Here is a 23,203-nt window from a genome sequence, read left to right on the forward strand (position 1 = left end):
ATTTTGCATCACTGTACAAGTGCAACAATAACGAATGAGACCTCAATAGCCGTACAACGGATTATGTAATAATTGTGACAACCCTACCTCTCTGGCCACTGAATGTACAATATAAATTGGGGGTCTGTAGACTAATGCATGTCAAACTGGGGGGTCCTTAAACGGGTTGAGGATCACTGCTAGAGCCGTAAAGATCTTCTGTTATGGGGGTCTCTGGCATATCTTTTCAAATGGGGGGTCTGCGGGCTAATGAGTGTCAATTTGGGGGTCCTTGACATGAAAAAGTTTGGGAAGCACTGCATGGGGAAGTAGCTAAGCATTATACTTCTTGGCAGAAAGGAAAGATAAACTGGAGGCCAAAGGGCTGAGAGTGTATCAATACTGGGCGGGTTTGGCCTGCCTACCATTCAGACCATTTCAAAATCGTACACACACACACACACACACACACACGCACGCACGCACGCACGCACGCACACACACACACACACACACAGTACTACACGCCCGCCAACCAATCCAATCAAGACTACAACCTCTTTAACGACAAAGTCAATTGAGGAAAAGGAAAAGGAATTGCAACCTTAGTTCCCCTCAGTGTCTCTGCAGTGAGTATTGCTTTTTAAAAGCATGGGCTGAATCCATTAGGAGAAAAAGTGAGGTACAGTCACTCAGTCAGGTACGCTGTACAGTAAATGCTCATTTCATGCTCTTAATTTATTAGTAGGATGGACATTTAAAGGATGGATAGGATATAAAATGCACCATTCAAGAGACATTAAATCCAACAGGCCAGCATGGGCTGTTAATAAGTATAGAATTATTGGCGTGTGTATTAAATACTTAAAAACTGTCACACTAACAGAATGTTACACAGCAAAAGCAGACATAATATATTACATTATATATCAATTATAATCTATTTTTTATTTAATAACATAAAATAAAATAAGAAATGCACACATTCCCGTTTTTAATGAGTTAGTCAAGAGAACAGAATGAGAGAAGGGTGGGGTTGAAATACTGTAGGGAGCTCAGCCAGAAAAAGACAAGGGGTCTCTTTTTTTGTTTTACACAATACAGAACTACAGATGAATGATACATTTATTCAACAGGCCCCACCAATGCGCCCCCAAGTCCTCCCTCCCAATAAAACATCACATGCCCCCAATCTCCCTTTTCTCTGAAAGCATGCCCTTGTTCTCCACCGTGGCAACACATTCAGAAGCAGCGACTCCTGTACGAGTCTCGGCATTTGCCTAATATATTATTTTCGCATATAGGCCCAGCTCTCGTGACAGTTCTGAACAAGTCTGAAGCGTTTTCCATGCTGGCTACCATCATCGTCAGACGTGTTGAACAAGGCCTGAACAGAACAAGGCCCGTCAACCGGCTGGCCTGCCACCCTGGGACACTTTCCTTGATGACGGACTGCTTTTCCTTATGCTGGGCTATACCTTCCTCCGTGTGGATCTATTCTTTATGAGGGACTACTTCCCTATGTGGATTTATCATAAGGACTACCTTGAAACCTTCCCATGGGGACCCAACGATATACTGTTATTTTTGTACCCCGTGGACTATATGTCACTAGCATGTAAGACTGTTATTTCTGTACCTCCTATGGACTATGTCTCTAGCATGTAAGACTGTTATTTTTTCTTCCTACATGAAGGACTGTGCCCCATATCCGTCACTGTTCTATCTCATGTACTTTTTCAATTCAGGCATTTAGCAGACGCTCTTAATCCAGAGCGATTTACAGTAAGCAAGGACAACAAATGGTATTGGTAATACATCAAATACATAGAAATAGTCTAGGATCAGAAGCGAGATAAGAACCTAACATCCCTCTTACAGTAGAATATATGTACAATGAAACTATGAATAAACACAATAGAGTGCCATGTCTACAGGGAACGCATGTCGGGAGTCACGGGTGAGTCTTAAACAGCGACATGTCAGACTATTTGTATGTCGGACTAACGTATGCCCCTCTTTGAAAGATAACTAAAACGTAGGTCTGCAATGATCAGAACCCTCTCTAAAACGAATCACGAAACACTTGAACAACTGAGATGGTTCCCATTACTGTGTCCTGCAACATTGAGTCTGAGGTCATTAATTTGTGTGACCAATTTGTCATATTACTAGAGAACCAAATGGTCAGAGAAGGGACTTGGATGAGGAATGGGTTGACATAAGGACACTATCCTCGACAGACAGGTGACTACATGTGACCTTTTTTCTAGGAAAGTTCACAGATTAACATGCAGTAATTACTGATTATTCTTTACAAGAGCATTGTACGGAAACAACCCAAACAAGAGACACAAAGGGTACGTTCGTTGATAAATGGCGTACATTACAACTGGCCTTTCCGCCATTATCTTTATAGTCTTACTGTGCCGTGTGCAGTTCACATTTTGGACTAATAAAGTATTCAATCAATTTAATCAATGGAGAGCGAAGAGTCTGGGAAAGAAGCTTGTAGCCAAAAAGGGCCATATTAAAGTAGAACGTTAGTCAGCAGCATGCACCCCTTAATAATAGCTTGAATTTATATAGCGCCTTTCATGAACCCAAGGACACTACAAAATGAACAACGAACAAACAAACAGACAAAAAAACTAACAACTATATGCCATAAGCCTTAAAATTAGTCCAGTATTGGAGCATGGCAAATCTCTATTGGGAGAGAGTTCCACAGGGTGGGGACTGCCACTGAATTCTCTGTCCCCCAAGGTTCGCTTGTTTGTATCGGGGACAGAGAGGAGGTCCAAGTTTGTGGACCACAAACTTGTCAGAGTAGGTTTATGGAGGAGGCCTGAGAGGTAGTGTGGAGCCAGGGCGTAGGTGAGGAGGAGTTTGTAACTGATGCGGAACTTAACAGGAAGCCAGTGCAGTCGTCTACGGGTGAGGGTGATGTGCTGCCAAGGCTCGGTGCGGGTAAGAACTCTTGCAGCTGAGTTTTGGACATACTGGAGCCCAAACAGGACTCCATTGCAGTCATCAATCAGTATTGCAGTTTCACCACATGTCACTGGAGTAGGCAGGCCTCTGCTATGAAGAACATTGGCCAGCCATTGGACAGTAAAAAAAAATCACTCATGTGAAGTGAACTGTATTCATATCGGCCACATGACGTCTTACTCTTAAGTCGTCATTTAGTGCCCTAAACAAATATTAAATCCATAAACTTGTCTGGGAAACAATTTGCAAAAGATTTACGTATCTAAACAAACATTAAAAATCCCATAGACTTGGCTGCCATATGACGTAAACTTCAAAAGCCACGCATTGGAGGGGCTTGCGCCCCTCAAAAAAGAAAGGGGAAAAAGGATAAAACAGTCACAGCTTAGTTATCTATAGATTAACCAGTTGCTCCTGAACACATATCTTGTCTAAGTGTTTGGTGTTTGGTGTTGCCGTGCTGGTGACTTACGGCCGAGCTACACCGAGCGCAGAATTTAATTCATGCGTACAGTGCATTTGGAAAGATCCAATGTATGTCAATGATACCGGCTACAACAGACACGCGGATAGCGCACGTATCTATATTGTCTCCCAAATGGAGACAAATTGGGCAAATGGGCGCACGCCACAGATCAGTTTCACCACATGTCACCACATGTTGGGAGCGTTTCGCTTGGCCGCTCGTTATGACAGATTAAGAGCACGGATAGCTTCCTGGGCAAAGTACTTGACGTCCATGTCCGTGTCCGCCGCCAGCCTCTCCAACACGGGCTTCACCTCCGTCTGCAGGACGTTGCCGTTGAGCGCCGGGCCGATCTTCTGGAGGGACTTGGCCACGTTGAAGCGGACGTTGGCCACCCTGTCGTTGGACATCTTCAGGACCACGGGCAGCATCTGCGTGGCCGTGACGTCCCGTCCGCAGGCCTCCGACAGCGCGTTGATGCACAACAGCGTGGTCATCCTGTGCAGGTAGTTGGGGTAGTCGGCCATGACCAGCACCATGGGCATGACGGTGCTCTTGGCCCACTCGTCGCCGAACTTCTCCGCCAGCTTCATCAGGTTGGAGGCGGCCGCCTCTCGGATGGCGTACACGTGGTCGATGAGCCACACCATGCACAGGGTGTTGAGCTTCTCGTCGAAGAACTCCACGCCCAGCTGGCCGGCCAGCAGGGGCATGTACTCGATGATGGCCAGGCGGACCCTCCACTTGGCATCCTCGGCCAGCTCCACGATGGCGGGCAGGAGCGACTGGGACAGCTGGCGGATGCCGATCACCTCGTTCACGCAGTCCAGGTTGGAGATGATGTTCAGACGCACCTCGGGGCACTCGTCCTTCAGCAGGATCAGGAAGAGGGGCAGCAGGTGCTCCACGGTGTTGTCCTTTCCCAGGACGGTGGACAGGCCCATGATGACCGACGCCAGGGCCGACTTCACCTGCTGCTTGGTGTCCAACACGAGCTCCTGGACGCAGAGCAGAATGTGATTCATGATGATCTTCTCGCGGCCGTCCTCGGGAAGCTTCTCACAGAATTCTTTGACTTTGTTGGCGGCGGCGGTGCGGACTTCGACTTCATGGTCCTTGAGAAGGCTCTGATAGGCCGGAACGAGGTCCTTCTTTGTGATCTCCGGGCCCAATGCCTTCTGAAGCTCGGAGAACTTCTCTGCGACCACGTATCGGACCCTCCAGGATTCGTCTTTGGCGACCTGGCGCAGGGTGGGCATCACGAGGACCTCCAGGTCTTCCTGGGGCAGTACGGTGGCGATGCTCACGCATGCTTCCACCGCCAGCTGCCGCACAGAGTCCTGGTCGTCGGAGGCCAGGGCGGTGAAGAGCGGGATGACGTCGCTCTTAACATAATCCACTTCCAAAACTTTGGCGAACTCGCCCAACTTGGAGGCTGCGGCGCGACGCACCATGGGAGTGTCGTCCGAACACAGCGTGCGGAAAAGCTGGCGGATCTCGGCCTTGACTGTGCCGGAGACGACGCGAGGGTAGCAGGCACTGAAGAGGCCGCAGGCGGACATGCGCGAGGTGAACCAGTCGCCAGTCGCCAGCCGCTTGACCAAGGGCACGAAGTGCACCTCGAGGTCCACCGGAGTGTGCTCCTCGGCCACCTTGCACAGGGACTCCACGGCCTTGTCCCTCACCACCGTCTCCTCCACCGTGGACAGGCTCTCCAGAGGAGGCAGGAGGCAGTGGGCGTGCTCGGGCCCTCCGACGAGCACCGTGAAGTTCCCCAGCTGCTCGGCCAGCGCGAGGAGCACCTCGTCCTCGTCGTAGATGGTGTCCGTGAGGAACGGAAGGAGCTCGGTGCGGGTCCTCTCCACGCCCAGGGCAGAGGCGATGCCGGTCAGCTTCTTGATGCTGTTCAGCTGTAACTGGATGTCCTCGTTCCGCAGCTCGTCTATGAGCGCCGAGACGGGGTACGGAGGACCTTCTCCGTCGGCTCCAGCCATTTTGGATTTGTCGCAGATGCCGATACTGAATTTGTTGCAGATGCTGAATGACAGATACCGAAAGACTTAATTTGTACGGGGTGGCGCTGTAAGAGGCGAGCCATCTAGAAGAGAGAGTCGGTCTATATGTCTGTGTCCGAGGGTTTTATCTCTCGAACCACTGGACAGATCTGTGGCAAACGTCTCGTGCACGCTATTAGACAAGCAAGCACAAGCACGTATGCATATACACGTATGTTTTATGAAATATTTAACTTAAATCAATTTTATAAACAGAAGTCAAACGTGTCTGGGGTCATATTTGGGGCGAGGCTGAAACCTGGCCCAAATATGGAGTTATACGTAATCGATATGTCATAGAAGACTGATGTCATAAACTGGCCACATGAAGGCAAGCTACTTATGCCGTTATTAGACCATGTCTTGTTAAATTAGCCGAATAATGGCTCAAGTGTTTAAGTTAGTGAACCAAATATTATCCAGTCAGTCAGCATTAGTTTGCCAATTACAATGCAACTCTGAGTCATGGGAGTCCAAGTTAGCAGGGAGATTGTTCAACTGTCAGTTGTGAAACTAATGGCCGACAGAATAAATGGTAAATAAATGGTGCATTTATATAGCATCATAATCGAAAGGGCTGGAAAGCATGCAAGGCACCAAGCCGCTTATCGAGAGCAGTTAGGGGTTCGGTGCTAGCCTCGCGTAGCCAGCCTTCAATCTGCCTTTGCATATTGGAACCAGAGACTAATATCCACACAGTGATATTAGTATGGCTATACGTACGCAAGGCTAGTTCGGTGTCTTGCTCAAGGACACTTTGACACTAACCCGGAGGGAGCCAGGGATTGAACCGGGAACCTTCCGATTCCCACATGGGCCACTATACCTCCTGAGCCAATGTCAAGCGCCCCCGATCTGTCGAGCAATACAGCCTGCAGAGTTGAGACGCAAGAATCGAGCAGTTGAGCCGATTGTGTGCGATAACGAGAAGCGGTGGAGCAAAGCAGCACATAGCGTTATGTTCTGCAAATTATTCATGAGACCATATAGTACCCCGAAAAATATTTTGGGTGGTGTTCTGAAAACAGTTTGTGGGCCACCACCACGCCACAGACAGTTTAGCTAATTAATGGGAAGCACTGCAGAGCAGCTCTGGCTGTATAATGAATGGGGTGTCCACGGGGGACCAGGGACACCTGGACGCTGTTGTCTCCGTCAGCAGCACCTGACAGGCTCTGATGAATACCGTCTGATGACTGGACATTCTCCTCTGCTGCTGCACTCTGGAACTATCAACTCCGCTGGAGGATTAAGACCTGGGACAAGATGTCTACAAAATGTCTTCTAAATCCCGATAGTTTTCAGAAAAACCTTACGTTTATCATTCAGTCAGTGGTTCTCAAACTTTTTTCATGTCAGACAAGGACCCCAAAAACTATATGTAAATTTGTTCCAGAAGCAAAGATATACGAGTTAAAAACATTCACCGTGAAAGAATATGTATTCAAAGATTTAAAATAATGGTTAATGTGGTTAAAAGCTAAAGTGACACGGCTGCGTTGATTGTGCGACGCACACCAAATAGTCGATCTACAAGCTTACAGCAATTATGCTAGTTTCGGTGCACTATAAAGTATAACTCAGGCTTATTGTTACACCTGAGATGTGTTTTGCTTATAATCAGGAGTTAGACCAGTTGATAAAAAAACACCGCAATTATGTTCCGCTGCTATATGATATTATAATAACTTACACAGGAGGCAGTGTATGCAAATGACAAACACTGACCAGGTGCTTGATGACAGGAATAATAAACAGTAATTTCTGACTCCGTCATTACGATCATAAAGAGTTATGGTTGAGCCATAATACAGCGCAGTTATCTCAACACAACTGGTGAATAGAGGTGGAGAGAGTAGACACAACTTAATGACATGAATGTAGTCAAACATGCCTTGATGATAACTGACCTCCCCAGTTATTAAACCATCTGCTCTCTGTCTCCCCTTCTCTCTCTCACTCTCTCCCCCAACACGGTCGACGAAGATGGCATGTGTTTAGTTACACATACAGTACCAACAGTCAGACACACCATTAGTCAGACACCCCAAACCCTAACCTAACCTTCGCCCCCTGATTTTTAACCCACAGCGCGGGTGATTTTTAATCCGCAGCACGGGTTTGTCTGACTAATGACTGTAGGACTGTTGGTATGTCTAACCAATGTATGCACCCCAGATGGCCACCGGACCCACCCTAGAATCAGGTTCTGCTTAACCAATCTTCCAGCTAAGGGGAAGTTTTTCGTTACCACTGTCATTGCTTGCTCAGGGTGGGATCTCTGTCGGTTCTCTGCTCTACATGTACAACTTGAATTGAATGCGCGTGCGTGCGTGCGTGCGTGCGTGCGTGCGTGCGTGCGTGGTGCAAAGTGAGGCTGTGAAATACAGAACATTATCCATATACTGTCCCGCCGTGAGACAAGATGTACAGAACTGTAGCTCGGTAGAGCCAGCTTGATAGATTTATGTACAAATACTTAATACGGTAGGGACGTGGTGGGTTAATAACATACCGTATATATTAGACAGTATAATCAATCCATCCTCATGCAATACCGTGCTGTTCTTTGCAGCGCTACGAGCTTGTTCTTTTTCTGTCTGTGTCTGTGATTCCCAGAACTGGAGGCGCAGTCATTAGCTGTAGAAGTGCTTGGCTCTAATAACGGACACACGCTGCTATTTCTAGGAAAAGTGAGGTAATGCTGACATAAGCCATGTAGTGACAGACCTGCAAGTGAAGTGGATTAGGGCAGCGACTAATTCATTAATCCATCATTAAAAACAAAAATCTAGTTTAATTGAAACAAACATTATGTTTTCATGAGTAAAATTAAAATAACAGGTCTACAAGCTCAGAACGTGTTGTGATGCTACCTGCTGTAGATGGGCTATTTTTGAGCGGTGGCACACCGACTCCATTAAGTGACTGTGTGTAAGCTTTGGCCTCTGTATGTCGAACCATCCTATGTGGTCCAGAGCCATAGGCCACTAAGTTAATCCTTCTTAATGTGCAGCCTAACACACACACACACACATATTAACTGTATATATGAGAGTACAGTACAGTAGAGGGACCCCCTGGGGACCCCCACACGCTAACTCTGTCATTTCTCAACCGTTTTGGACGAGGAGCGGCTCTCCGGAACTGGGCCACCACCCTGGGGACCCCCACACGGAGTTGCACCACTCACTTCACACGGGTGCGATTTTTTTTTTTAATGAACAAAAAGGTTTGACTGCACCAGGATACTGCCTGCTGGAGCAGCAAGCTGTTTTAATATTGTACATAACTCTACCTAACCGTTAGACTGCCAGTACTGTGGTCAGAGATGCCAAGATGCCAGCAGTTAATGTAGGCAGTGTGCACTTCTGTTTTTGTGACTAAAGTTGTTTTATAGAGGAAATTGTACTGCCAGCATCCAGACTTTAGCATCATGCCAGATTATATATACTAAAGTCTGTCTGGGGGCTATGCTGCGCATACCTGGGCAAGCGTTTGTTCTACCGACACAAGCGCGTGCACGCTCTCTCTCCCTTTCTCTCACATACACACCAGGCACACGCCCAGTAGCATCCTTTTGAACTAAACCAGAACAGGGAAGCAGGTATTTCCTTGTTTAGCTTGCCTCAGTTGTGTCTACAGTAACATGTTGCATAACAACACTTCCTATCCGAGGCGTTCCTGTTGCGTTCCTCTTGATTGTTTGTGTTTCAACGCCGCAGCGAGATGAGGAAGGATGAGGGTGTGACATCAGAGCCATCTCAGGGTTGTTTTTAACAGAATCCTCTCCCAACTTCACTCATTGAAATCCAAACGTCAGCCGAACTTCAGACCAAGTTCCACTGCAGAGAAATGTTTCTATTTTATGCATAGCCTCGGCGTCTGGTATACTTCTTTAAAATGAATCCCTGACCTCATCTCAATTCTCAACCAAAAGATTTTTTGTTGAAAAATAGGGATGCCAGAAGTTAAAAGCCTCCAGCTTTACTGACACCTGTGATGCCGGAGTGATTGGTGTTATTTTGTTTGGTCTGCAGCACTCTGCAGTCAGTCACCTGGAAATGAACCACAGAAGTGTCCTGATCCCTTCCGGGACCTGTATTCTTCGTACACGACAAAACAACGTGAGTTTAGTTTAACCGCAAGTGTAGGAAGTGGACCTAGGCTCCTCCCGGCTGCGTCTCGAGGTGTCCGTCTCGAGAGCAAGGTAACTGAACTATGCTTATTTTGGACAGTTTCTAAATGTGTCAGATTATTGTTTATTATTATTAAAAAACAATATATATACTATAGCTTATGCAATGTGTTGTGAGTTTGTACATTAGCTTTGCTTTAACCCTGGGTGGAATGTACCTAAAACAAAATAAAATAAAACAAAATCTTGCCTATATAATTACTGTTTTTGTTGCATTTTCTCCTCATGGGCAGTGAGAAGTAGCATCACAGCCATGATAATTATATTGACAATGCTGATGACAAAACCAAATCATGCTATCTGGGTCACAGTGGAGAAAATAAGTGTTTTTATTTTTTCATTCCTCTCTCCTCTCCTTATTTCACAAGGAGAACACATTGTGATGCCAATGATATTTTCATTTTTTTTTTTAAGAGAAAAAAGCCGAAAGCCAAACGTGCTAACTAGGTCGATGTAGAGCAGCACTGCAGGAAGTCTATAGATATGATTATGATGTTCTCGCACACTGAAAGATGACTCATACCGTTGGCTTCCAGACACCAGTGCTCCCTCCAAAGATTCATGGTAATACTTTGGATTGCTTCCCTCTGACAGTTTTATTTTAAAACAACGTTTGGGATTGATATAAATATTTTTGTAAATCTCTATGGGAGAAAGAAAATGAATGGCAGATTTATTCTGTGGAACCAGGAAAACACGCCCACTGCTATGCCCTATAGGTGTTCAATTGAGTTGAGATGCGTTGACTGACCATGCCATAATGACTCACATCATTTTCATACACATTAAACCATTCTGACAAATTGTTGCCCCTAATATAATGGATGTGGGCTATTATCATGCTGGAAGGGGGATGACAATGCCACTCCTATCAGGATAGAAGCGATTCTACGGAGTAAGATAAAGTGATCACTCAGAATAACTTGTTATTGATTTGCAGTGACCCTTCCCTCTTTAATGCAAGAAAAAAAAAATTCAACCCTTTTCATATCAAGGCCCATTATTTATTCTGCATTCGGATAAGATTGCATATTCTAACTGTGTGTGTGTGTGTGTGTGTGTGTGTGTGTGTGTGTGTGTGTGTGTGTGTGTGTCAAAAGTCGTCACCGACAGGTACATGGTGAAATCATAATTTTGGTCTAGAATGGGCCTAGGTCCACTTCCTACACTTTAAACTAAACTCATGTTGTTTTGTCGTGTACGAAAAATACAGGTCCCGGAAGGGATCAGGACACTTCTGTGGTTGTTTGAGAGAGTTCATTTCCAGGTGACTGACTGCAGAGTGCTGCATTTAGTGCTTTAATTATCGCCCTGCTCGATCTTACTACAGCGTCACACAAAAGCATCAACAGTAGCAGATCCACAAGCTCGAAACGCGGCACGAAGTGACGTGTTTTGAGCTTGCAGATCTGCTACTTTTGATGCATTTAAATCATGAAAAGTTTTGGGACATATGCGTTTTCCACCCGTCAGGGTGCACGACGTGGAGAATAACGAACGGTGAAGGATGATTCATCGGACCCATATACCTTTTGGAGGACCAGACGGGCCTATGGTTTTTGCACCTCATGCATTGTCTTTCTAATGAGGCCTTATACTATAACATCCCTGCCTCTCTGCTGTATGTGTGTAGCCGAAGAACACACTGTTCTCGCACTGACAGTCTGATCATGACGAGTGCTGCACTTATTACACTCTGTCACCTGAGGAACAGTTGCTACCGTTACTTTTCTCCCAAATGTGAGCTTTTGACCACAATATCGGATACCTATTTCTTTTATCCCACAAATGTATAACCCATTTCTTTGTCTAAAGCAAGCCTGGGCTCTACACTTCCTCCGCCAACCTGGGGAGAGCAACGGACTGACCTCATGCTTCCTTCAATGCCTGAGCGTCCAAGCCGCTTCTTTTCACCTGACAGAGGGGAGTTTCCCCGGTTGGATGTATTGCGTGGAAGGAACACGTTATTCCAACCATGTTTTATTTTATTTTACTGATGTCTTTCCCCATCTATGGAAAAGCATTACGTTTAAGTCACTGCTCCTGCTGAAACACAAGCCAGTTGAGCATGAGGGTGTGTGTGTGTGTGTGTGTGTGTGCCCACTGATGGGCTTCTATATTGAGGCAAGGTAAACACCTGTCAACATGATACATCTGGAGTGAGCCGGAAGACGCCCGATTGGCTCTTCGCCATGCTATGTCTCGTGAATATAAATAAACGAATCGAACCCGGTGTTTGCGTGGCTGTTTGTAAGTGTGTACGTGCGTGCGTGTATGTGTGTGTAGACTGTGTAAGAGAGACTTTTACTTCACCGATAAATAATTTTGCGTTTGTCTGAGAGAGATGAAAAGCACAATCAAATCTCACGACTGAAAATGTTTGTGTGACTGTTAAGTCGTTGATGTGTGATTTGAGAAACCACACATCAGCCCCGTTTCCTAAACCAGAGGTCCTTGAGGGAGTTCCAGGTGGCTAAATGATAGTTTGTAACTCTGACAGTGTACAAACGGACCCTGACAGGTCCATTTGGTTCCATGTGTACACTCACAGAGTTAAATTAACAATTGATTTTACGATATAAATTGGGGGTCTCAGAGATAGAAATGCCATTAAATGGGGGTACGTAGCCTAATGCATGTCAAATTGGGGGTCCTTGAAATTAAACGAGTTGAGAATCACTGCTAGAGCCGTAAAAAACCTTCTTTTCAAAGGGGGGGTCCGTGGGGCTAATTAGTGTCAATTTGGGGGTCCTCGACATGAAAAGGTTTGGGAACCTAAACAATTAACACAATATGTTTTAGTAATATTGCTCCTGCTGTTCTACAGTACACACTGTACTGCCAACCAGGGGAAGAAATCAGCAGACTGAAGCTTTAACCTTTGCTTTTATATGAAATATCCGACTTTTATGAGTGTGAGCGAGTGTGTGAGAGTGAGCGTGTGCGTGTGTGCGTGCGTGCGTGTGTGTGTGTGTGTGTGTGAGTGAGTGTGTGTGTGCGTGTGTGGGCGTGCGGTCCTCCTACCTCATTGCCGTACATCATGAGGTGGTGCGTGGTGATGAGGGCTTTGAACACCACCACCCAGCTGGAGTTGGCCGTGCGCTCAAACAGCGTGTCGGCAAGCTGGGGAACACTCACGTTCATCTCATTGGTGCAGTGGATCAGATCTGTTTGAAGACACATGGAATTAAAGCAAAAATAAAATCTCACGACTGAACAACATCGTGCCAATCTGGTGTGTATCTGAGAACATTCCAGCACAAAAGACACAGTACGCGAGTAGGGCAACCAAAACGTCAGCGACGTCTCAGCATGTTATCGACACGTCCCATGATCTAGTCCACATTATAATGTGAAGAAAATACACACTTTAAGGCCAGGTGTAAACACTGAGCACTGATTACACCTGGTCTTAAAATGACATATTAACAGTCTGACAGTCATTAGACCAACACCCTTACCCCAAACCCTAACCTAACACCTGGTCTGAATGCCCCCCCCCCATACACACACACAGTAAGCTGTATCCTCATTTTCCCACACAAAAACCTGACACGCTCCTCTCACTTCCTACCACGTTTTTTATTTTTACAATCTTTAGAATGAAGGCGAGCCGTTAAAGGTGTTGCATTGCATTACATGGTATTGTGAGTGACGGTGGCAAAAATAAATAAAACCAAGGCACTTCAGGCGCCGGTGCACGGCTGTCGGAGTAGTTGGAGACACGTTCAATCAATGATGCGTCCTCGCATGTATCTCTGACCAGCTCTCCCAAGTGCTTCTCCACCTGAGGTTCACGAGGATGAGCATCCAATTACCAGTTCCAGGTCCTTAACATGAAAAAGATTGAGCACCACTAACAGACGTTTGTAGAATCTGGTCTCAGGTCTAAATGGGTTAAAGCAATCGTTCAGTTTCAATAGCGACTACCCGTAATTTCCGGACTATAAGCTGCGGCTTTTTACCCATGATTTGAACCCTGCGGCTTATACAACGGTGCGGATAATCTATGGATTTTTACAGCTAACGCAGAGCCATCTAAGGCTCTGAGCTAACGTAACAGCCACTAGGGGGCCACCTGCGGCTTATAGTCCGGTGCGGCTTGTATATGGAATTTTCCCTAAATTTGGCTGGTGCGGCTTATATTCAGGTGCGCCTTATAGTCCGGAAATTACGGTAATATAGCTAGATTCCCTTCATGTGCATTGGCATTGCTGCATAGTGCTAAAAAGCTCCCCAGTCGACATTTCTCTGCCTTAACCTTAGTGCCGATAAAAAAAAGGGGGGTTTCAATTATTTGACAAGAATCTTGCAATGTGCCATATCAAACCCAAATATAATAATGTAACTATACTATAAAGTTAGCAAAACATAAACCAAGTAGGTGTGTGATGCATCACGTATTTGCCGAAAGTGGCTGCTGGACTGATTCCATTTTCGATTTTATTTTTAATCTAAAGAATGTCAGAGCATTGTTCTACAATGCTATGCTATCTACAATGCTGGAATTCCACTTCAAAATATCTCCGCACACGGGGGCGCCCGCTGACCAAGTGGTCCAGGCGCATGCCACATATACGTAGGCTTTGGCCCGACAGCGGGTCGCATGTTCGGGTCCCGTTCATGACGACCTTGGCTGCATGTCTCTCTCTCTCCCTCTTTTCTGTCAGTCTTCACTTGATACTATCAATAAAGGCAGAAAAGTGTACGAGTCAGGTCCCCGGAGGTCCTTCCTGAAAATGTTTGAGAACAACTGCTGTAGACAAAGGGACATCCCCATATGGTTGCAGTCTTGCAGATTAACTACTACCCAAAACCACACCAAACTCACACACCCACAACATGATGAATGCTTTACTGATAATTACGGCAAACCATAAGTCACAGGGCTGTGCGATGACTTCAAATCAATATCACGATCATCTTTAACTGTTGCCGCGATTATGATTAATGAACAACTTTTCTTGAAATAGTGAAAAAAGGCGTTTAATCTCCCAACCTATTTTCACTATTGTTGAATTTGTTTTTGTACAACAAAGTATAATACAGGGTCAAGATGAATTGATTCAGTCGATTATAAATGACATATCAGAATGTTTTCGTGTTTGTATCATTGGTGGTTAGTAAAAACGGAGAGATGTGTCAGGGTGAGCGGTGAATCACAGCGGCTCAGTGACCTCATGTTGTAGTTTTCCCCAACCACCACGGTGAGTAGGTCATCACCCAAGAACTGGAGTATGCGCGTCCCTTAAGGGGGACTGCCCATAAGGCCGACATCCCGTTAGTCCTGTAATCGGTCAGACTAACCGGAGGTCGGAAAAGTGACACGTTACTGTGACATGTTACTCTATGCTTTCTGAACGACCTCTTTCCTGCTTTTTCTCTCCATCTCTCTCTCTTCCTCTTTCTTTGTTCCTCTCTCTCTCGGTGGGACATTATGGGATGGTTGCAGAGACTCACACACCTGGTGGTAACCATGGGAAACGGACTTCTCATTAGACAACTGGTAGAATGGAGCAGAGAGTGTCCCAAAGGGAGGATTCATCACCATAATCCACACACACACACACACACACACACACACAGTATCTTTTCCAAAACACACACTTTCGGTCAGTGATATCTACAGGCGCACATGCATTCAGACACGCGCGCGCACACACACACACGCACACACACGCACAAAGACCTACTTTCACTCTTGTACCATGTACTCAGCATGATCTCAATTGTACAGAAGGAAGCGCACCCACGTGCAAGCATGCCCACACTCTCTCTCTTAGCACAGCATATTTGACATGCACACGTGTGCATGCACAGTGACACACACACACACACACACCCTTGACTTTCAAAGTCTCACTCTTTCATGTCTTCATTACATTCTAATTAGGAATCCTCCTCACACACAAACACACACACCCAAGCCCATGCACACACCCAGTAGCATCCTCTTTAACTAAGTGGTCCAACACTCTTAGTATGCAATCTACATACAATGTTGAAGACACACCCAGTGAGCAACAGACACACACACACACACACACACAAGAGTACATTGATCATGTATGCATTTTTCACGTCTGTCTCTTGTTTTTCTCTTTCGTGTGTGCGTGCGTGTTTGTGTGTTATCTCTTATCTCCTGCTTTGCGTCTGTGATATCCCAAATGATCCTCTGCGCACGCGGACAGCTCTTATCTGTGCCCATTTTATTTCTCAGCTCTCGAACGTAATCCACCCCACGAAGAAAAAAAGTATGCTAATAATAGTAACAATAAGCAGAAGGAATGAATGCGTTTGCCAGTGCTTGGGATTCCAGCTTCGATTTGAATACAATTAAAAGAGAATGTTTTCTCTGAGCCTTGCTCTGTGCGTCAGGGGGATTTGAGAAAACCTCGTTAAGGAGGACGCTCACTGCTTTGTAATGGCAATGGTGTAGTCAATTCAAATTCAATTATTAAGGACTGTCCGTTTCTATACATTTTTCAAACCAAATGCATTGTGAGCCGATTAGATCAGCCATTGGCATTTTTCTTTTCTTTTAAGCCATTCCATCCACAATAGCCAGAGGCTATAGCTATTGGCTAGGGATGGGAACTATCAATTAATTCATTTTATTGATATTTATTTGGTTTTGATAACCTCATCGATCAAATATTTATTTGACGGTTTGAGATACAGGGCCATGCAGGCAATGGCACCTTTTGTATGAGGAATAAAATTAAAAGCGCACTGTCTCGTCTGTCACATCGCATGCAAAAGCGGAGACGTTTCTGTGGCTACCAACTACCAAGGTGGAGTGGATTTATTTTTAACCGCAACCCACATGTGCGTTCCTCGGCCACGTGCGCGCAGACAGCATTACATTCACAGAAAACTGCCCAATGATGGAACCGCAGAACTTTCGATTAATTGTTAACTGTTACGTTGAATTGGAGAATTTATTAACGGCGATTAATCGATTAGCTATTAATACAGTGGTTACAAAAGTATTAATTGATTTTTTTAGTTCTGGTCTGGTTTTGGTGAATATTAAGCAGGCTAGTTCTGGTCATGATCGAGCAGTGAATAAATAAGTTATAAAAACAGAGGCCTTGGTATTGCGGCGCGGCGTCCCATAGGATGGGGATGTTCCATCGGTCCCCACCCGCAAGGGGAGACTTGTTTTTAGTTTTCATTCAAAAATGTATCCGCGACCCACAAAATGGGACCCGACTCAGTGTCTTTAAAACTGTTGGTCCATTTGGGTCCATTTTTACACCCTCAGACTATTTCTCTGTTTGTCTTTCTTTTGTGTTGTTTCAGTCAAACTGGGAATGAGGAGTGAGTCGCATGACACAGACAGAGAGAGTTCTCTGTTGAACCCAGTCAAAAACAGTCAAAGCAATCTATGTTGTATTATTTCATTATTATTTTTGTCTGCCCGTGGTGTGTGTCTGTGTTTTGTTTTTCTTCCTCCACTGTGGACAGACCGTGTCTGTGAGACATTGAGAATTAATAGCTTTGTCCCGCTAACGGGCTGGAGAGAAAGAGAGAGAGAGAGAGAGAGAGAGAGAAAGCGAGCTGCTGGCATCCCCGGTGAGTTGGCTGTACCCCGCAGGTAGCCAGGTGGCCCGTGTCATTATCCATCCATCTATCTTAGCTCTGCCTCTCTCTCTCTCTCTCTCTCTCCATATCGTTTCCATCTCTCCCATTTTCTGTTCCCTAGTTTTTTGCTCTCAATGTTCCCTCCCTCTCTCTCTCCCTCTCTTCATCTCTCTCTCTCTCTCGTCGCGCCTCAGTGCTTCTGTTCCCTCTCGGCCGGTCGTCCATATCTCTCCCTTTTTAACTGGGCTCATGTTTTTTCATCAGGTTCTGTAGTGATGTGAGAGGACTAAGAGAAGAGCTGATTAGGTCTGCGGGGACTGTACTGTGCATGCGCGCGCAAGTGTGTGTGTGCGCGTGTGTGTTAATGTAGATGGGGTACATGTGTGCAGACTTAATCAGGCAGAGTGGAACAAATTAGATGCCATTGATCCTAAACCAAGGGGAGAGAGGGAGACAGGAGAACATGGAGGGATGTGGGGAAGAGTGGAGGAGAGAAGAGAGGGAGAAAGAGAGGGGGAGAGAGAGGGAGAAAGAGAGGGGGAGAGAAAGGGAGGAAGAGAGGGGGAGAGAGAGGAAGATAGGGAGGAAAAGAGGGGGAGAGAGAGAGGGAAGAAGAGAGAGAAAGAGAACATTTCTCCTGTTGACGATGATTCTCTCTCCATCTCAGGACACACAGCCATGTCTTGGTCAGTCTATACCTGAGACTTCCTCTTCACCCTCTTCGTAAAATAAATTAAGCTATACACAGAAGCCAGCATCCCTATTCTGTAACCAACATTTGGATCTACCGTATACAAGCTCACAAAGCGGTGACGTCGAGTTGTGAGCTTGTAGATCACCAAAGAAGTTTGGGGGCCTAGCCTTGCGTAGCCAGCCTTCAACTCCTTGCACCTTTGCAGTGCATATTAGATTAAGTCTGGCCCCTCTCAATTGTGGGAGGACTGTGGCAGAAATAGTGACGGCCAACCAGATTCGTCTGGAACCAGGCTATAACCACATTGCAAAAACAAAACAAAAAAACACTTAGAGATACTAATATTCACGCAGTGATATTAGTATCGCTATGTGAGGCTACTAGAATAGAGCTCTTACCGGACAAAGGTAAGGGTTTAATAAGTTAATTTTGTCCCTTGGTTTTCTTTCTCTCTCTCATCCCCCTTTCTACCACACAAAGCTGCTGAAGCACACACACACACACACACACACAGGGGAATGACTTGTAAGAGGGAAATGATCTCATCCTGTCAGACGGCGGTCTATACGGACCCAGTCAGCTGAGAACAGTGAGCCACACAGTCGGTCACCAACCAACCAACCAACACCCTAAACACCCACACCTCAAAAAATAAAGGCCGCCATAGAAATTGACATAATTGATCATAAGGTGCATGTATTGCATAGTGCTGCACAATTAATTGAAAAATGAATGGTGCAGCTCTAGTTGCCTAATCGTTGGCTCCAGGTGCCACATTGTTGAATGTAGTAACGTTCTGCAACTACAGACTAAAGACAATACACATTTTCATGGAAATTTCGTGATTCCCATTTGAGCAAGAATCGTGCAGTACTAAACAACAACACACACAGAATGGCCGCTGAGTTGGAGGTGATGATGTCATGCACCCCGACAGAGGCCGTCTCTGTTCCTCATCCTGTCAGAGTTTCATTGTTACTAGTATGTGGTAAGATGTTTACCTCCATGGGCTCCTCTGATTGGCCCGTGCACTGTGTCACACACTTCCTGGTACCGGGCAGCGGACCGACGGACAGCAGCCGTAAGGGCTGGTACGACTACACTCGGAACTGTCAAAGGAAGCGTGTGTGCGTGCGTGCGTGCGTGCGTGCGTGCGTGCATGCGTTGAGAGAGCACTGCACAGTGGATGCACTCCGTCTCAAATGAGGCATCACTAAAATAACCTCAAGGTAGAAAGAGAGAGACAAGAAAAAGCAAGAGGGGGAGAAAGGACAGAGAGAGAGAGAGAGAGAGAGAGAGAGAGAGTTTGCTCTGTTATTTCTACATCCTAATTACTTAATATGGTAATTAATTAGATTTTGGTGATCTATTTCCTAATCAGTCAGGCCAATAAAGTATCTATGTCAGCAGCATTTTAGAAGACAAGACAGTGATAAAGCAGAGAGCACTGGAGTGAAACAGAGGGAGAGAGAGAGAGAGAGAGAGAGAGAGAGAGAGAGAGAGAGAGAGAGAGAGAGAGAGAGAGAGAGAGAGAGAAGCGAAGGAGGGAGAAGGGTGGGATTTCATTCTCTGCCTAGTAGGAAAGGAATGCGCATGGAAGATTTCCCTCAAATCGCACTGTGCGTTCATGATTTGAGGCATTGGGATGGAATACGAAATACCGGACAGACCCAGCTTGATGACATTACCATAGAGACATGTACCGATTTTTGGACAGAGAGGAGTTATATCAAAAATGTGTTTTACAAATGTGTGCATGCAACGTTTCACACAGATCGGTGCGGTTATAGGTAAAAATTCAAATCTGCCTTTTATAGCGCCTAGGGATGCACCGATCCGGCTTTTTGGCATTCGATACCGATTTCGATACATGGGGGATTGGGGGTCCAGTATCTGCCGATACAGAGTACCGATCCGATACCCCCCACAAAGAAACGTAATAACCTATTAAGCTGTATGCCTCACTGTGTGGAGTCTGGAATCATTATTTTGTGTAAGGCAACATCAAGGCTTGACTTAAACATTACTTTCCCAACTTTGTAAAACAAAATGTAACAAACAGATATAAATGCACTGAATTATTTATTAAATAACTGTGCAACAATTAGACCATGGTTAATGTGTGCACAGGCTAGCCTGGCTGCATTCCACATGTTATACTGTCAATACAGAGGAGGTAGAGTTGTTTTAATACTGTAATTACACATAATTATCGGATCGGATCGGATAATGGATCGGCCACCGATCCGATACCCGATCTAGAATTTTAGCCTGGATCGGCGCCGATCTCCGATACGAGTATCGGATCGGTGCATCCCTATTAGCGCCACCATTAGGCTGATATCAAACGGTTCAAGTGGCATTTAGTCCTCGGCCTAGTGGGAATGTGCATGCAAAATTTCACATAGATTGCACGTTGCGTTCTTGATTGTACAGCTGGTCATGTTCTGTCATCTTCTCTCTCTCCATCTCTGGCTCATCTTCCCTTTCATATGCTTCCACCTTCCTTTTAATGAACCAACAAAACCTCACTGTATCCCTCGCTCTCCATTGATTACTATATTGGAGTTAATACTATCGATTACTTTTTCGATGAATCGAATAATCGATCAAAGTTCTCTGAGAAGGCCGTCTACCCCGTGGGGAAAATTCAGTTGATGCTGGCTGCTCAGATGGCGATGATAAGCACTTTGGCTTGTGAGGAGGGAGCTGTTCGGGGTTTAAAGCCAAATTCCAATACCCCAAATCTCGGCCACTCGCTCACTCACACTCGTCACTCCAGCATGGCGGTGTTGTGGTGAAATTGGTGACCGGCCGAAATATGTGACCCTCTTGTGGACTTCACATAACTTACAGTACAGAGGTCTTTAAATACATGCCCTGAATACCGCCAGGTTGAACTCTGCTAACACGTTATGTGATGCCTGCACTATTGGAAATAGACACATAAGTACCCCAAATGGTCATTTATTAGCCCGCGGACCCCCATTTGAAGAGATATGCTAGGGCCCACCATAAGAGAAGATCCTTATGGCTTTAGCAGTAAATTTCAACCAATTTCCCATGATTTGACCTGAATTAGGCTAAGGTCCCCTAGTTAATAGAATTTCTGTCTCTGGGACCCCAATGTATATTATTATTTTAACTCTGAGAGAAAACGCATATCACACACACACACACACACACAGGGAGAGAGAGAGAGCGAGAGAGAGAGAGAGCAACCTGCACATATGGAGCAAATAGGGCTTCAGAGTCTTGCTCAAGGACTCTTGGACACTAAGAGGTAATCAAAATGGGAACCACACGGTTTTCCCATCCAGCCGCTCTGCCGGCCACTCTACCGCTGAGCCACTGCAGTGGGGCACACTGTTACTGTACCGCTTCTGTATGGAGGTGTGGTATACTTTGCCTTTGCTTAAGTATCCTTTGTTTTAAAATGCAGCTGAAAAGAGTGCAATTAAAATGGGATTAATCATGTTTAATCACAGCAATTTCATCATTAGTTAAATTTCTTATCGTTTGACAGCTCCAATATGCAGAGAGAAAGAGAGAGGGGGGGGGTGGGTATCTCGCTCTGTGGTCTGCCTGAGACAGGCTTAAGTACCACGTCCCATTGCTCACACACACACACACACACACACACACACAACGGAAAAGTTAATGCCAGCCAAAGGCTCTCACAGAACAGCACCCTAAAAATAACCCAGTATATCAGCACACACAGACACAGAGAGAGAGAGAGAGAGAGAGAGAGAGAGAGAGAGAGAGAGAGACAGAGAGAGAGAGACAGAGAGAGGGGGGGGGGGGGGTAGAGAGAGACTCAAGTACTTCCAGGCGTGGCCTGCATGTGCTGAGGACATTACACCTTTGTTTCTGTGCCCAAAACACACAATGCTTTCCAACACACACACTCATAAGCCTCTCTTTGCTTTTATACACACACACACACACTGATACACTCGCTCTGTCTCGCTCTCACACTCCCCCCCCCCCCCCCCCCCCACACACACACACACACCCTCTCCCTTGGGGTCCAGTTAGTTGAAATAGACATCGTCAGACTGTCTGCAGTCCTCTTTTCACCACCATTCTGAATCTGAACAGAAGCCGGTTGAGCACACGGAACGCCCTCATGTCTATCTCTACAGGCATCTCTCTCTCCCTCCCTCTCCCTCTCTCTCATCCCATCCTTCTGTCCAAAAGTAGCAGATCTACAAGCTCTAAATGTGCCGCTTCGAGCTTGTGGATCTGCCACTTTTGAAGCTTTTGTGTGACACTGTAGTATGATCGAGTAGGACGTTCATTTAGTAGTTAGAATATGGAGATGAGAGGTTTTTGTCCGACAGCGACGATAGGATTAATACAAATCCGTTCCATATTGCAGCTTTAAAACACTGCTCACGTTTTACCTGTGTTGGGATTATGGGGATCTTCTGTACACGGTACTAGATGCATGCCCCTGCTCGGGCACTGTGACTATGATTACCATACAGCATTACCATGTTTCCCTTAAAGATAGATCACAAACTGTAAAGCCTGACCTACAGTTTGACTACAACACCTTGAGCGTCACACTCCAGTGGTTTTCAACCACTTTCAATTTGAAGTCGGTTCTCGAGTTACGTGGAAAGTACACACAGAGACTTGGTGCATTTACAGATAGACTAGAGTGGTGCCCATTGGGCACTGGCCTACTTGGAATGCATTCCCTGCCCAGATATTACGGGATATTAGTGTCTGGCTACATATATGCAGTGAGTTATTTGATTGACGTTTCTGCCTTGTGTTGATTCTGAGGAATGTCAAAAGGCTGAAGCGTCAATCAAATAAATCACTGCATTATGGAGCCAGTGGTACAGTATGTCCAGCGAGAGATTAAAATAGGGTGCGTTTTGCATCCCAAAGCTCGGTTTATTATAGTTAAGGTACGCAATAAAACGACCTCTGCATCCACGGGATGCACTACTGTACTGTTTTTTATTCTAGTTTATTTTGCTAGCTTTAGTTAGAATAATAATTTCTAACATGAATATAACCACATTATAACCATATAAAATGAAATGGGAGTTAAATGCTGCAATTTGAAAATATGACTCCTAACGTCGATGAAGTGGGACTCATAACGTTTGCTGTGAAAGAATAGAGTATATATTCAAAGATTTGCACACGTTAAGTGCTGTGATGCACTTGTTTCAGTGAGATTGAGGTAACCATGCACAAGGTGCCACCTC

General features: G+C 45.6%; 2 protein-coding genes across 7 annotated transcripts in view; both read right to left on the reverse strand.

Annotated features, from left to right (window-relative positions):
• Positions 1–23,203, reverse strand: part of LOC310875888 (phosphatidylinositol-binding clathrin assembly protein) — a 103,033-nt gene that overhangs the window by 66,715 nt on the left and 13,115 nt on the right. For all 6 annotated transcript variants that reach the window (XM_083789320.1, XM_083789318.1, XM_083789316.1 and 3 more), the window contains exon 2: positions 12,716–12,858. In XM_083789320.1, coding sequence (XP_083645446.1) covers positions 12,716–12,858 — 143 coding nt within the window. The remainder of the gene's footprint in view (positions 1–12,715; positions 12,859–23,203) is intronic.
• On the reverse strand, positions 3,661–5,436 carry LOC310875889 (serine/threonine-protein phosphatase 2A 65 kDa regulatory subunit A beta isoform-like; the record flags this gene model as incomplete). The annotated part of the gene is made up of 1 exon (XM_083789321.1): positions 3,661–5,436. Exon 1 carries the CDS (start codon positions 5,431–5,433, stop codon positions 3,661–3,663), a length of 1,773 nt encoding a protein of 590 aa, XP_083645447.1. The 5' UTR covers positions 5,434–5,436.

This window comes from Protomyctophum parallelum, assembly GCF_964188405.1.
Source record: "Protomyctophum parallelum genome assembly, chromosome: 18".
In the NCBI taxonomy this organism is placed as follows: domain Eukaryota; kingdom Metazoa; phylum Chordata; class Actinopteri; order Myctophiformes; family Myctophidae; genus Protomyctophum; species Protomyctophum parallelum.